The following is a 14,283-nucleotide window of genomic DNA, read 5'->3' as shown; positions in this document are numbered from 1 at the left end:
TCTGTACACTGTCTAACAGTCGGGCCGAATGTTTAAAATGCGGCATGCTCCTGGTCTCTTATAGAATAAGGGAGATCACAGCCAGGGCCCTCAATCTATCAAATCTGCCGCCGAATTTCGGCGGCAGTCCCCCACCTGAAAAGTATACTTTTTTCCCCTTTTGGGGGGAAAAATTCCCCCTAAAAAAAAAAGATGAGTCTCCTGATTATTATATCTCAATTCTATTTCAATTTAATCTTTTCAAACATACTAAATTATGAAAAATGCAATGAATATAGTGCAAACATGTACACTACGCGACCCGTGATTTTTGCCTAATTTGCGAAGTCAAGGCGGGCATTTTGCTTTTTGGGTGGAAAATCACCGCTATTTCACGCGACTCGTCACTTCGACGTCGCACGTGAGCAAGATAATCTTCGCGCTAAATCCCCTCAATTCAATTCGCTGTGATTGCAGTGACAACGATGACTGGCCAATTCATGCATAGAAACTGAATCGTATCGATAGCTTTATACGTGTACATAACGCTTCTAATGTTCACAATTATCCGATAATCCAATATCAAAAAGATAATCTTGAACATTTATGTCGGTAAATATGTTTGAGAATTTCATTAAAACAACCATATGACTACGCCATTTTTCAGAAGTGTAAAGAGTACAGCGCATAATGTGGGGCACAGCTTTCATTGGACGAGCGTATTTAAATTTAGATTGATACAATACGATCTTACAAAAAAACGTTTTATTGCGTCATACGCCTTCATGTAAAAAACGTTTTCCTTCTGGAAATTGTGCTATTAATGCATAATATTATCAAAACATTTTTTTCACACGTAAAGCGTTAATTAATATACAATTCAAAACAAATATACCATAAGTATAAATGTTCCGTTAAATTCCCAAATGAGAATAAAAATTTATAATCAGAAACACACTTCCGATGTTTTAATGTTAACACGACGTTTACAAATGCTTTCAATATAGTCATCATGTATATTTCCCGACAAAAGAGCGCGACAATTATGCGGCAATGTACAAGGTCAAGGTATACGAGTGTGCAAGTTTTGATTTTTTATACAAACTGCGTAGCGCAGAGAACATTGAATTCTGTTGATTTCGGTTTAATGTTTCTTTGGTATTTTTAAAACAGTTATATCGCCAACAATTTGATATTTCTTTTAAAGTCCATTCAAATCAAACACGCTGTATCCGTATCGTTACTGATGGAAGTAAAACATAATACCTTGACTTGTATAGTTTTTTTGTTGTGAGAGACCATCTGAGTAAAGGCCGAAAAATATATCCAAACTGTTATTTTTTGTCAATGCCCTTTGATCCATTATCGCACTTAATTGGCAGTGCCATCAGTGCTCCAGATAACATGCGTAAAGGCGTAAAAACGAATTAAATTTCTTAAATAACGATTTAGATTTAGAATCCTTGCGTAAAGTTACGCATTGAAAAAATAAAACACGAATTCAAAATTTTCGAACGTGCGTAAAACTTCCAGTAGCAAATTATATACGGTTAACATTTCATCCCGGTTCTGAATCGTCTAGGCGCTCAATTAAAACTACAACTTTAAGTCAACGTCACTCAAGCGTTTGCTGTGATGAAGAGCCACACCTAAGAACGGTCGAAAGGCCAAACGGTCTCGATTCTGTTCTCCCAGTATTGCAGACGTGTCATTGCTGTTTATTGTACCTTTTTAATTACACTTATCGTAATTTTTATACACAAGTAATATACTGTATACCTATTCAAAATGTAATTAAAATTAAATGTTAAATATAGTTTTTGATACGACTTTAACGGCGACCAAAAGGCCATTATGACCTAAGCCGAAGTGTCAGTGACCGTTTTACATAAAAAATCATAATGGCCGACCAAAGCGGTGTATCGAAGCGTGGAAGGCAAAACAAAGCCATTTCAGTGTCAAAAGTCCATGGTGCATGTTCTTTCAATTAGCAAGAAACGGAGAAGGAAAACCAGGCTTTTCCAAGACTATAAACCAAAATGTTGAATTGTTAGTGTGTCAAAAACAATGAATAAAAAAAAATTTGGTAATATATTGTTAAGAAATAATTTTATTAATAGGGGGTAAAATAAGAATTAATTTTTAAAATAGGGAGTAAATAAGATTTTGACCTTATTTTTATCTGGAGCTCTGAGTGCCATCCTGTTGTTTCTGTGATTGTCACATCTTTTCACAGTTTGAACACGTACAAAGAGTGCCAATTAGACACTTGAACAAACACTATCACCCGCTGGACAGTACACACTAAATAATCAAATGTTGAGGGTTTTTTGTTTTTGGGGTGAAAACCCAGAGAAATGCATGTACAATATACATCATCATAAATTTATTGAACTCTGCGAACGCTAAGTGCTACGTTGATATACTCGTGTTTTTTTTCAGCAAAACAAACACAATGTTTAACGGCTTTAATATATAGGCAATGATGTAATAACAACAAATTATTTACCATGATGTCATAATAACATGTACTTAAAAATAGAACAGTAATGTATTTCCGATTTCCGGCTTATCAAGCATTGTGAATGTATGTACAACGCTCAGAAAGTAACGCGAGTAACACGAGTCATTCGCATTGGAGCCTGAAACAGAAAATAAATAAGTATAGCATATTTTACTCCAAATAATTAGACGTAATCTATCGATGACATTTAACCTTTAAATGAAAGTGTTACTTAAACAATTTTCCGTGTCTTAATGCGCGAATATTTTGCTAAACACTGTTAACAAAAGGGCTACACATTATAATTGTTAATGAAATGCAAAAATAAGTCTTAACATAATTAATAACGTCAATAAACACACACGGTAAGATTAAAGTTTAAATGGAAAACTTATATCATATTTCTCGTAAATTACCAAATTATTAGTTTCGTCTAAATCAAATACCATGTATAGAGAAACAAGGTATTTATAACCGACCATTGACGAAACACTATGCAACTTTTAATTTACACAGTGCTACATGTATATGGCAACAATATAGAATTTGAACAGTGGGAGTGTATTCGGGCCTGGAATATAATTGCTTGTAAGTTTTAATAAACATTCTGCTAATGCAATTAGTTAAATAATGTTAACATTTTATGTTCAATAACAATTGCAGGATCATTCTGCGCTGTTATATTAATTTGGAGCCGTTAAAGCTTCCGACATTACTTCATCAAGTTCATGTCGGAACGGGAGTATTTTAGCTAATAAGCCCATTGTATCAACAACAAAAGCTTTATTATTGCTATGTATAATGTAAGTGTATACATATATGTTACATGTACATGTTAGTGTAACCCTCAACGTAACTCGCTTAAAAAGGTGAGCCACGGCGGTTTGCGGTGATTTGCGCTGATTGCGTAACAGCGAGATACATTGCGCGACACTCACCATGGAGTCGCCGAGACATCACCCAAATTTTAAGCGTAGTGTAAGCCCTGAGGAGTATTTTTTAAGGCCTTACCATTCATATATGACTCAATTTTGGCGAAATTTGGTAAGAATGTTTATATTGACAGTATCTCAGTTTGAAGCTAGGTCAAATGGTGTCAAAAAAATACATGTAGGTCACCAGGCAGGGCTTTTTCGAATCATTTTAAAAGTTTTAAGGAAAAAAAGATTTTCACCTGCAGTGATCCAGCTAGCCCTCAACAGAAGGGAGCAGCTTGCAACCCAAAGGTCTCACCCTGCCCCCTTGAGAGTACCACCATGCCCTTATTCTGATCTGAGTAGATTAATATACAGCAACATTTAGTTGGAAGATTAAACAAATCAACTAAATGTTCACAGTCTAACTGTCTAGTTTTAGATATTATGAATTTATTATTCTATTTATTGACAATATCCCTCAGTGAAAATACATGCTTAAGCGCGCATTTAAGTGCATGTGAACCATTCCATTTACTCTTTGTCACTTTGCCTTGGGGAAATACCCATACAAGGTTGCAGACATATACAATTGGTCTCAAAGCAATTTTCTTTTAACAGATCAGCAATAACTATCAATTATGATGAAAACTTAATGTTTACAACTTAGACAAAATTACAAGGAAAGAAAGATAGATGGCACAACTTACTTTCTACAGGGAGTTGTTACGATCTTTAATTTCATATTTCTTGATCGATTTGTTTCATTATTTTAGTCACGTTGTGATATTCATAGTTATCAGGCCATATTTTCTGAAAAGTGGTGTAAGAATTAAATGTTAAACAAATCTACTATTGAAAGCAACAGAACAATCTAAATCAACAAACATACACTTACAAAATCAACAAATACTATATAATTCAGTGTTCTCCATAAACATTTGAGTAGCCAGTTATATTATCAAAGTAGCCAGCGACTAAGAACTAAAACCAGCATTTCTTGTGCTGTTTTGAACTGATATTTTGGGAAAAAGTAGCCGACCCAAGATCGTTAGTAATCAGTGAAATTGCCGGCTGACAATGCTTTCGGAGAACACTGTAATTTAGTGAGTGTGTCACTGGAAAATGATTACATAGCCCTATACTATTTATGTAACTATTTCAGAGTCTTCTATGCCGAAAAAGAAGTCCAGTCCACGAAACAGTCCACGACACACTGGCAGTCCACGGAACCCTTCCAGTCCACGAGGCAGGACCAGTCCACGTGCTGTGGACCCCAACGCGGGCATCCATCCCCCATGGCCTTACCTAGGCAATCAGGACATTATGTCAGCTCATTTTCCCGCATGCGAATCTCAGAAGTCACCCATCCGAGACGGTGGTCGTTCTCCATTGACAGAACAGAGGAAATCTCCATTCAACATGTTGCCTGTAGCCAACTCTGTGTCTTCTGTACATATTGGTGGCCACATGAACAGTGTGGAAGGTCCAGTTATTGGAGCCATGGATACGATGAGAGTACCTCCTCAGTGCAATATTGATAACCGGGCCCTATTTAAGTCCCTAGAAGCGTACCATCAATTTGCCCAACTTGCTACTGCTAAGGACCCAAATTTTCTTCAGAAATATGAAGAGCTGAAATTTTTGCAGAAAATTCACAATCAGAAAGCAGGGGTAAATGGCATGGATCCTTTGCATAATTTATTGCGACCTGGTCTCAGTGGTGTGCCAGCCATGCAGCAACCACCAGTGTGTAGTGTGTGTACAGACGTGCATGTTTCTAATAACAATATGCCAGTGTTCACAAGTTCAGTCCATGGTCCAAATGTTTCCAATGTGTTGACAACTCCAGTCAGTATTGGTGTCGTTGCACCCAAAAGTAGCAAATTGATCTCCGATGAACAAAAAGCATCCCAGATTCCAGTGTCCAGTAAGCGGTTATCAGCTGCTACAACTAGCGGCTCCATCCCTATACACTCATATGACTCTGCTTTGCCACTTCCAAAACGATTGACTGAGTCAGTACAAAAACTACTTAACTTTCCGCTTGACCCCAGTTTAAACCTACCTCAAACATTTCGCAGATCTCCGTCGTCTAGTTGTGCCACTCCATCTCGAACTATCGCGTCACAGTTGTCTCAAAGTGCAACAGCAATCGCAAAACCTGCTCATATTAACGTTACGTCATCGTCAGCAAATTTTCGTAATCAAGTGAGCGATAATTCTCATATCGATATTGACTCGATCACTCCGTCAATCACACGCTTTGCTCTTGGACCAATGTCACTCAGTCTGGAAAGTTCATCAAGAAGTTTACCGCTCGATTTGAGTTTTCATCCTGAAAGTGCTGTCATCTCGAGCATAGCTATGCAGGATATGATGCTAGGTCACGGAGACCTGTATACGGGGTCCACTACTAAAGTCGTGCCTGCAATGCCTGGCTATATAACATCACACACTGTGGAGTCTTCATCGAAAGGATTTAATGCCATCAGTTCATCACACCAAAAGATTGACAGTCAAACCTCTGTTGATAAGACTAAAGAGGCTACTTTGTGCAATAGTGAAACGTCAAACAATTTGAGACCATTTAGTGAACCATCAAACAATTTAAGACCATCTAGTGAAACGTCAAACAATTTGAGACCATCTAGTGAAACGTCAAACAATTTGAGACTGTCTAGTGTTAGAACACCCCCTAGCAGTATCAATACTGGCCAGCCTGTTGTTCAGCCCCCAGTAAGTGTGGTGAAATACCTATCACAGAGTTCTCTCCTATCACATAGTTCTCTCCCATCACAGAGTTGTCTATCTGTCAATGCAGAAAGTGTGTTCAGTCCAATGGGATTGACGGAAATGCTGCAAGAAACTGCGAGTATTAAGAACTCTGAACGTGTCACCGCTGTGTCAGAATCTATGTCTACTACAGTGACTTCAGTGACTAACATTGAGAATTTACATATTGTTACTACTTCTTGCAATGTTTCGTCAAGTTCCTATGTATCAGTCAGTGTAGGGTCTCTTGTGAATTGTGTAAATGACATTGCTAGTGCAAGTGTGGCCAGTAAAGATACTCATCATAATACCAATTCAGAGGGTAAACTTCCTGAACAAACTGTAGATAGTAACGCCACCGTAAATGCACAAAAAACAGATGACTCAGATATTCCAAAATTGAAACGGCAAACGTCGTTAAATATAAATATAACCAATGCATCAAAATCATCAGCACTTTTAGGGCAGGACTGGTGTGATAGTGACCATGGGAAGTCACAGGACTCGTTTTCCTCTAATAACTCTACACCGCCAGTATTAACAGCAGTGTCTGATATAAGTGAGTTAGGGACACAAAGCAATGCTATTGACTGTGAAGTGTCTCATTTAACAAGAATGGACGCTACTCTCGTAGAGGAATCAAGTGAACCGATTCCTGATTTGGAAGAACTGACCCTGTCTTTAATGAGTGGAAAACACAAAGAAAGGAATTTGCGTGCTGAATCGGTACCAAGTCTGTCTAGAGTTGAAAAAGAATGCGATAACATAGAGAGAAGTAAAACAGATGTGGATGTTACAAGCGCAGCAGTGAGTGGAAAGCTGGCCATGTCTCTACGAAAGCGAAGGGCGTCATCTGAAAGCATTGACGAGAGAGTCGATGAGTCTGACTCATTACCCAGACAGCTTCGAAGTAGAAAGCGCACAAATCCTGACCATGACTCGAATAGTGTTAACTCTGACGATGCAAAGAAACCTAAGCTAGATAATGCCACGGATAATGTGATAAATGCTGAAATGAAGGATAAAGTGAATGCAACAGCCAAAAATGCAGTTACAAGTGTCCATGTGCATCCGAGTGAATCAGAAAGTATCAAGAGTGGTCTAAGGACCAGAACCAACTCCAAAGTCATACAAACGGTCGAGCAAACAGACAAGTCAAAGCCACTTATGCCAAATAAAGATGGTAAAAAAGACACCACAAAAGTCACAGTATCAAAACCTTTAGTTGAAAAGAAAATCGAAGTGATTAAAACGGATGATTTGAAAAAAGGAACACCAGTCCGTCGAAATAGACCGTCACCATCTGTACAACCTGCTGACAAATCCTCACAGTCAAGTAAGTGTTGTTAATTTTTATATAGATTTAAACTTAAACAATATGTCAATTCAATTTCAATTTTCTTTTACCAAAATTGGAAACTTTGTTGTTACCCGTTCCAACCCAGCAGTTATTTATTTGGGAATAATTTATTGTGGTGTCCTGCTTGTTTAATTGCTGTATTTTTAATCCGATATATTTATGGCCTTTTACGAAGAAGATGGGTATATTGTTTTGCACTTGTCGGTCTGACGGTCCGTCCACCAAATGGTTTCCGGATGATAACTCAAGAATGCTTTGGCCTAGGATCATGAAACTTCATAGGTACATTGTTCATGACTTGCAGATGACCCTTACAGATTTTCAGGTGACAAGGTCAAAGGTCAAGGTCACAGTGACTCGAAACAGTAAAATGATTTCCGGATGATATCTCAAGAACGCTTAGGACTAGGATCATGAAACTTCATAAGTACATTGATCATGACTGGCAGATGACACTTATTGATTTTCAGGTCACTATGTCAAAGGTCAAGGTCACAGTGACTCGAAACAGTAAAATGGTTTTAACGTATTCACACAATATCTGCCACTACAACTGACAGCCCATTTTGGGGCATGCGTGTTTTACAAACAGCCCTTGTTAGCGAGGCTGTTTTTGGAGAAAACCCGAGCTATTGTCATAGCCAGCTCGTCGTCCGCTGTCTGCCGTCCGACGTCCGCCGTAGGCGTCGTGCTTAAACCTTAACATTGGCCATAACTTTTTAAATATTAAAGATAGCACCTTGATATTTGGCATGCATGTGTATCTCATGGAGCTGCACATTTTGAGTGGTAAAATTTCAAGGTGAACATCATCCTTCAAGGTCTAGGGTGCAAAAAACAAAGTCAAGGGAAGTAATAAGCTTTAAATGGACATAGTTATCTGACCTGCCCACGTATATATTTTTGTTAAATAAATAAAAGCGGCGCAGTAGGCGGCATTGTGTTTCTGACAAACACATTGTGGTAAAAGGTCAAGGTCATCCTTTACGGTCTACGGTAAAAAATACAGATTTAAGGGGAGTAATAGCTTTAAAAAGGGAGAAAATTATTCAATATTGAACACTTTATATATTTGGAATGCATGTGTATCTCATGGAGCTGCACATTTTGAGTGGTGAATCTACAGTCACGGTAGTGGCTTTTAATTATTTGCTACTAAAACTAGATATTTGTTACAGACAATTATTTTCAAGGGAAGTAATTTATATAATTATAAATCTCATATTATATATTTCCTTACCAAGAATTGAAGTTCTTTTCACAGTTTCTGTACAGATTAATTATTATTTGATTATTTATAGCCCAAATGATTTATTTGTAAAAGATTTTTTTTAAATGATATAATTATAATTTCTTTGATGTTCATTACATACCTGTGGACTTATGTCCATAGGTACTTGATCAACTCTGGCTATGATTATGAAAAAGAAAAAAAACAAACTCTGGCTATGATCTCTTTTAAACCACAGGCCTTGGTTGTCAGTGATGTCTGACATGGTCATAATTGACTGTGAGACCCTCCCCACAACCAGTCCCCCCCTCCCCCCCCCCCCCCCCCCTTCCCCCGGTTGGATTGGACAAAATTAAAGGGAAGTAATAACCTTTAAAGGGAGATGATTTCTATACCTGCCAAATGATAAATAGAAATTTTATTTCAATGCGGCGCAGTAGGGGGGGGCATTGTGTTTCTGACAAACACATCTCTTGTTGGGTCAAAGGTCAAGGTCACTGTGACCTCTAAAAAAAAATTCTGACAAGCCTCGCAGCCGAGCGTGGCACCCGTTATGCGGTGCTCTTGTTTAAACATTCCATTGCTTTTATTATTCATTTTCTTATTTTTATGTCCCCCACTATAGTAGTGAGGGACATACTGTTTTTGCCCTGTCTGTTGGTCTGTTTGCGCCAACTTTAACATTTTGCAATAACTTTTGCTATATTGAAGATAGCAACTTCATATTTGGCATGCATGTGTATCTCATGAAGCTGCACATTTTGAGTGGTGAAAGGTCAAAGTCAAGGTCATCCTTCAAGGTCAGAGGTCAAATATATGTGGCCCAAATCGCTTATTTTATAAATACTTTTGCTATATTGAAGATAGAAACTTGATATTTGGCATGCATGTGCATCTCATGGAGCTGCACATTTTGAGTGGTGCAAGGTCAAGGTCATCTTTCAAGGTCAGAGGTCAAATATATGTGGCCCAAATCGCTTATTTTATGAATACTTTTGCAATATTGAAGATAGCAACTTGATATTTGGCATGCATGTGTATCTCATGGAGCTGCACATTTTGAGTGGTGAAAGGTCAAGGTCATCCTTCACAAGGTCAATGTCATCCTTCAAGGTCAAACGTCATATAGGGGGAAATTGTGTTTCACAAACACATCTTGTTTGTATTTTTTTTAAGAGTGTTTTTTTTTAGCTCACCTGTCACGAGCTTATGTGACCGTGTGATGTCTGGCATCCGTATGTGCGTGCGTGTGTGTGTGTGCGTTTGTCCGTCAACAATTTGTTTGTTTAGACAGTAGAGGTCACAGTTTTCATCCAATCTTTATGAAATTTGGTCAGAATGTTTATATTGACAAAATCTGGGTTGGGATTGAATTTGGGTCATCTGGGGTCAAAAACTAGGTCACTAGGTAAAAAACTAGGTCAAATAATGGAAAAACCTTGTTTAGACAGTAGAGGTCGCAGTTTTCATCCAATCTTTGGTCAGAATGTTTATTTTGATGAAATCTGGGTTGGGATTGTATTTGGGTCATCTGGGATCAAAAACTAGGTCACTAGGTCAAATAATAGAAAAACAGTCGACAATTTTTTTGTGTAGACAGTAGCGGTCACAGTTTTCATCCCATCTTTATGAAATTTGGTCAGAATGTTTATCTTGATGAAATCTGGGTTGGGATTGTATTTGGGTCATCTTGGGCCAAAAACCAGGTCAGAAACTAGGTCACTAGGTCAAATAATAGAAAAACCTTGTATAGACAATAGAGGTCACAGTTTTCATCCAATCTTTATGAAATTTGGTCAGAATGTTTATCTTGATGAAATCTGGGTTGGGATTGTATTTGGATCATCTTGGGTAAAAAACTAGGTCACTAGGTCAAATAATAGAAAAACCTTGTGTAGACAATAGAGGTCGCAGTTTTCATCCAATCTTTATGAAATTTGGTCAGAATGTTTATTTTGATGAAATCCGGGTTGGGATAGTATTTGGGTCATCTGGGGTCAAAAACTAGGTCACTAGGTCAAAAACTAGGTCAAATAATAGAAAAACCTTGTGTAGACAGTAGAGGTCACAGTTTTCATCCAATCTTTATGAAATTTTGTCAGAATGTTTATCTTGATGAAATCTGGGTTGGGATTGTATTTGGGTCATCTGGGGTCAAAAACTAGGTAACTAGGTCAAAAACTAGGTCAAATAATAGAAAAACCTTGTGTAGACAGTAGAGGTCACAGTTTTCATCCAATCTTTATGAAATTTGGTCAGAATGTTTATCTTGATGAAATCTGGGTTGGGATTGTATTTGGATCATCTGGGGTCAAAAACTAGGTCACTAGGTCAAATAATAAAAAAACCTTGAGTAGACAATAGAGTTCACAGTTTTCATCCAATCTTTATAAAATTTTATCAGAATTTTTATCTTGATGAAATCTGGGTTGGGATTGTTTTTGGGTCACTTGGGGTCAAAAACTAGGTCACTAGGTTAAATAATAGAAAAACCTTGTGTAGACAACAGAGGTCACAGTTTTCATCCAATCTTTACGAAATTTGGTCAGAATGTTTATCTTGATGAAATCTAAGTTGGGATTGTATTTGGTTAGTCAGGTGAGCGAATCAGGGCTATCATTGCCCTCTTGTTTTAAATATTTTTATCTAGTTGAATAATAAGGTATTAAAATATATACTGCTTTTTAACAAGCTTTGTGCGTTATTAAATGAACTTTTTGATTAAACTTTGCAGTTTCACATGAAAAGTCACCATTACGAACACGTGAAAAGTCACCATTACGAACACGTGAAAAGTCACCGTTACGAACAAATCGAATCAGGGGCCACAACTCTCCACTGACGATTGAAAACAGCGAGGATTCACAGGACATTAAGCGCACAACAAGGTCAACTAGGTCAAAAGACTCGAAAGGTGAGAATTTTTAGCTCGACTATTATATATGAAATATATATATAGTGGAGCTATCCTACTCACCCTGGCGTTGGTGTTTCCGTGAGCGTGCAAATGTTAAAGGTTGCGTACTACCCCAAATATTTCCTGTGTCCCTTGACATATTGCTTTCATATATATGTCCCCCTTCTAAGAAGAGGGGGTATATTGTTATTCACATGCCGGTCCGTCCGTTCAGTATGTCCGTCCGTCCACCAGATGGTTTCCGGATGATAACTCAAGAACGCTTAGGCCTAGGATCATGAAACTTCATAGGTACATTGATCATGACTCGCAGATGACCCCTATTGATTTTGAGGTCACTAGGTCAAAGGTCAAGGTCACGGTGACCCAAAATAGTAAAATGGTTTCCGGATGATAACTCAAGAACGCTTATGCCTAGGATCATGAAACTTCATAGGTACATTGATCATGACTCGCAGATGACCCCTATTGATTTTCAGGTCACTAGGTCCAAAGTCATGGTGACCCGAAATAGTAAAATGGTTTCCGGATGATAGCTCAAGAATGCTTATGCCTAGGATCATGAAACTTCATAGGTACATTGATCATGACTCGCAGATGACCCCTATTGATTTTCAGGTTACTAGGTCAAAGGTCACGGTGACCCGAAATAGTAAAATGGTTTCTGGATGATAACTCAAGAACGTTTATGCCTAGGATCATGAAACTTCATAGGTACATTGATCATGACTCGCAGATGACCCCCCTATTCATTTTCAGGTCACTAGGTCAAAGGTCAAGGTCATGGTGACTCAACTTAGAAAAATGGTTTCCGGATAATAACTCAAGAACGCTTATGCCTAGGATCATGAAATTTCATAGGTACATTGATCATGACTCGCAGATGACCTCTATTGACTTTCAGGTCACTAGGTCAAAGGTCAAGGTCACGGTGACTAGACACAGTAAAATGGTTTCTGGATGATAACTCAAGAAAGCTTACGCCTAGGATCATGAAACTTCATTGGTACATTTATCATGACTCGCAGATGGACCCTATTGATTTTCAGGTCACTAGGTTAAAGGTCAAGGTCACAGTGCCAAAAAACGTATTCACTACAGTTGACAGCCCATATGGGGGGCATGCATGTTTTACAAACAGCCCTTGTTTGCATACTTGTTTACCATCATGACCCCAACCTATAAACAAGAGCAGACAACTGTATCAAGCATTTTGACAGAATTATGGCTCCCTTTATACTTAGAATATGCATATAATTGATAGATCTATGTTAAAGTTTGCGTACTACCCCAAATACATGTATTTCCTGTGTCCCTTGACATATTGCTTTCATATTTTGCATACTTGTTTACCAACATGACCCCAACCTATAAACAAGAGCAGACAACTGTATCAAGCATTTTGACAGAATTATGGCCCCTTTTATACTTAGAATATGCATATTATTGATAAATCTATGACAAAACAACACTTACCTGACATACCACAACGCACTCCACCCAAACCATCCCCCACGCCCCTTCCACCAGAACCCCACCCCCCCCCCCCCCCCCCAAAAAATAAAACAAACATTTTATTTCTTATTTTTGAAAGATCATCTATAAAATGATCACACACCCACATTATACCCCCCCCCCCCCCCCCCGCCCCCAACCCCCACACCCCCAAAAAATTAAATTGTTTTCTTATTTTTGAAAGATCATCTATTGAATGATCACACACCGACATAATACCCCACCCCCCCCCCCCCCCCCTCTCCATGATGGCTTACGTTATACTGTCAAGCACTCGAAGTCTAATAGTTGAGCGCTCTGTCCTCTGACAGCTCCTGTTAATTCTGCAACAGACATTATTAAATAAAGGTAAAAAAAATGCAATGCCAAGTCCATTGATGATCTGTATTGAAAAGATATTGTTATACAAGTTTGATTTATAAAGTATTTATAAAGGAATTCATACAAAAAACACTTCTATTATAGTGAACAAAATCAGTGGGTGTTGTTTTTTTTTGGTCAAATTATTGGCCAAAAACTCTGCCCCATTCCCAATTTCAATTAAAGATCCCCACCCCAAAAAGAAAGAATAATAAATTAATTAATGAATGAATTAAATCTCAACCTTGAGTTTGACTACCTATAATCCAGAACTTATATTTTTTCTTTGGTAAATATAATTTTGAACATCTTTAATACTCAAATTGAACGTATTTCTAAGCAAAACAATAAATACTTATTTTCCAGTTTAAGTCAAAGCAACACTATTTTTCCTAATCCAAAGGGCCCAACCCATTCCCACATTGGTGAATAAAACACACCGAAAAACAGAGTTGGACAAGCTTTAACCCTTTCCTCTCAGAAGCAAAGTGAAAAAGACTATGTGCAAACAGCATAAAACAAGAATAGCCTGCGAGTCACTCAAGTCTGTTCAGGTTTTATTCTGTTTGCTGCTCATTGGTATCCAAGGGTTGAAAATGAAGCCTTAAAAACTTGAATCTAGTAAGAAAGGTCTTTAATGAAATTCAACTTTTCAAAGGACTACAAATGCGTCAAAGTACGTACGTGACATGCTCTGTGAAAAAGGGGTTTAATGCATGTGCTGTCTGC

At 37.9% G+C, this 14,283-nt stretch overlaps 1 protein-coding gene across 2 annotated transcripts in view; it reads left to right on the top strand.

Annotated features, from left to right (window-relative positions):
• Window positions 1-14,283, top strand: part of LOC127874327 (uncharacterized) — a 47,280-nt gene that overhangs the window by 24,221 nt on the left and 8,776 nt on the right. For both annotated transcript variants that reach the window (XM_052418575.1, XM_052418574.1), the window contains exons 4-5: window positions 4,562-7,507; window positions 11,497-11,676. In XM_052418575.1, the coding sequence (XP_052274535.1) occupies window positions 4,562-7,507; window positions 11,497-11,676 (3,126 nt within the window). The remainder of the gene's footprint in view (window positions 1-4,561; window positions 7,508-11,496; window positions 11,677-14,283) is intronic.

The sequence above is a fragment of the Dreissena polymorpha genome, chromosome 3 (assembly GCF_020536995.1).
Source record: "Dreissena polymorpha isolate Duluth1 chromosome 3, UMN_Dpol_1.0, whole genome shotgun sequence".
In the NCBI taxonomy this organism is placed as follows: Eukaryota; Metazoa; Mollusca; class Bivalvia; order Myida; family Dreissenidae; genus Dreissena; species Dreissena polymorpha.
Note: the sequence above shows the minus strand (reverse complement) of the source record. Positions and strands in the feature narration are given on the sequence as shown.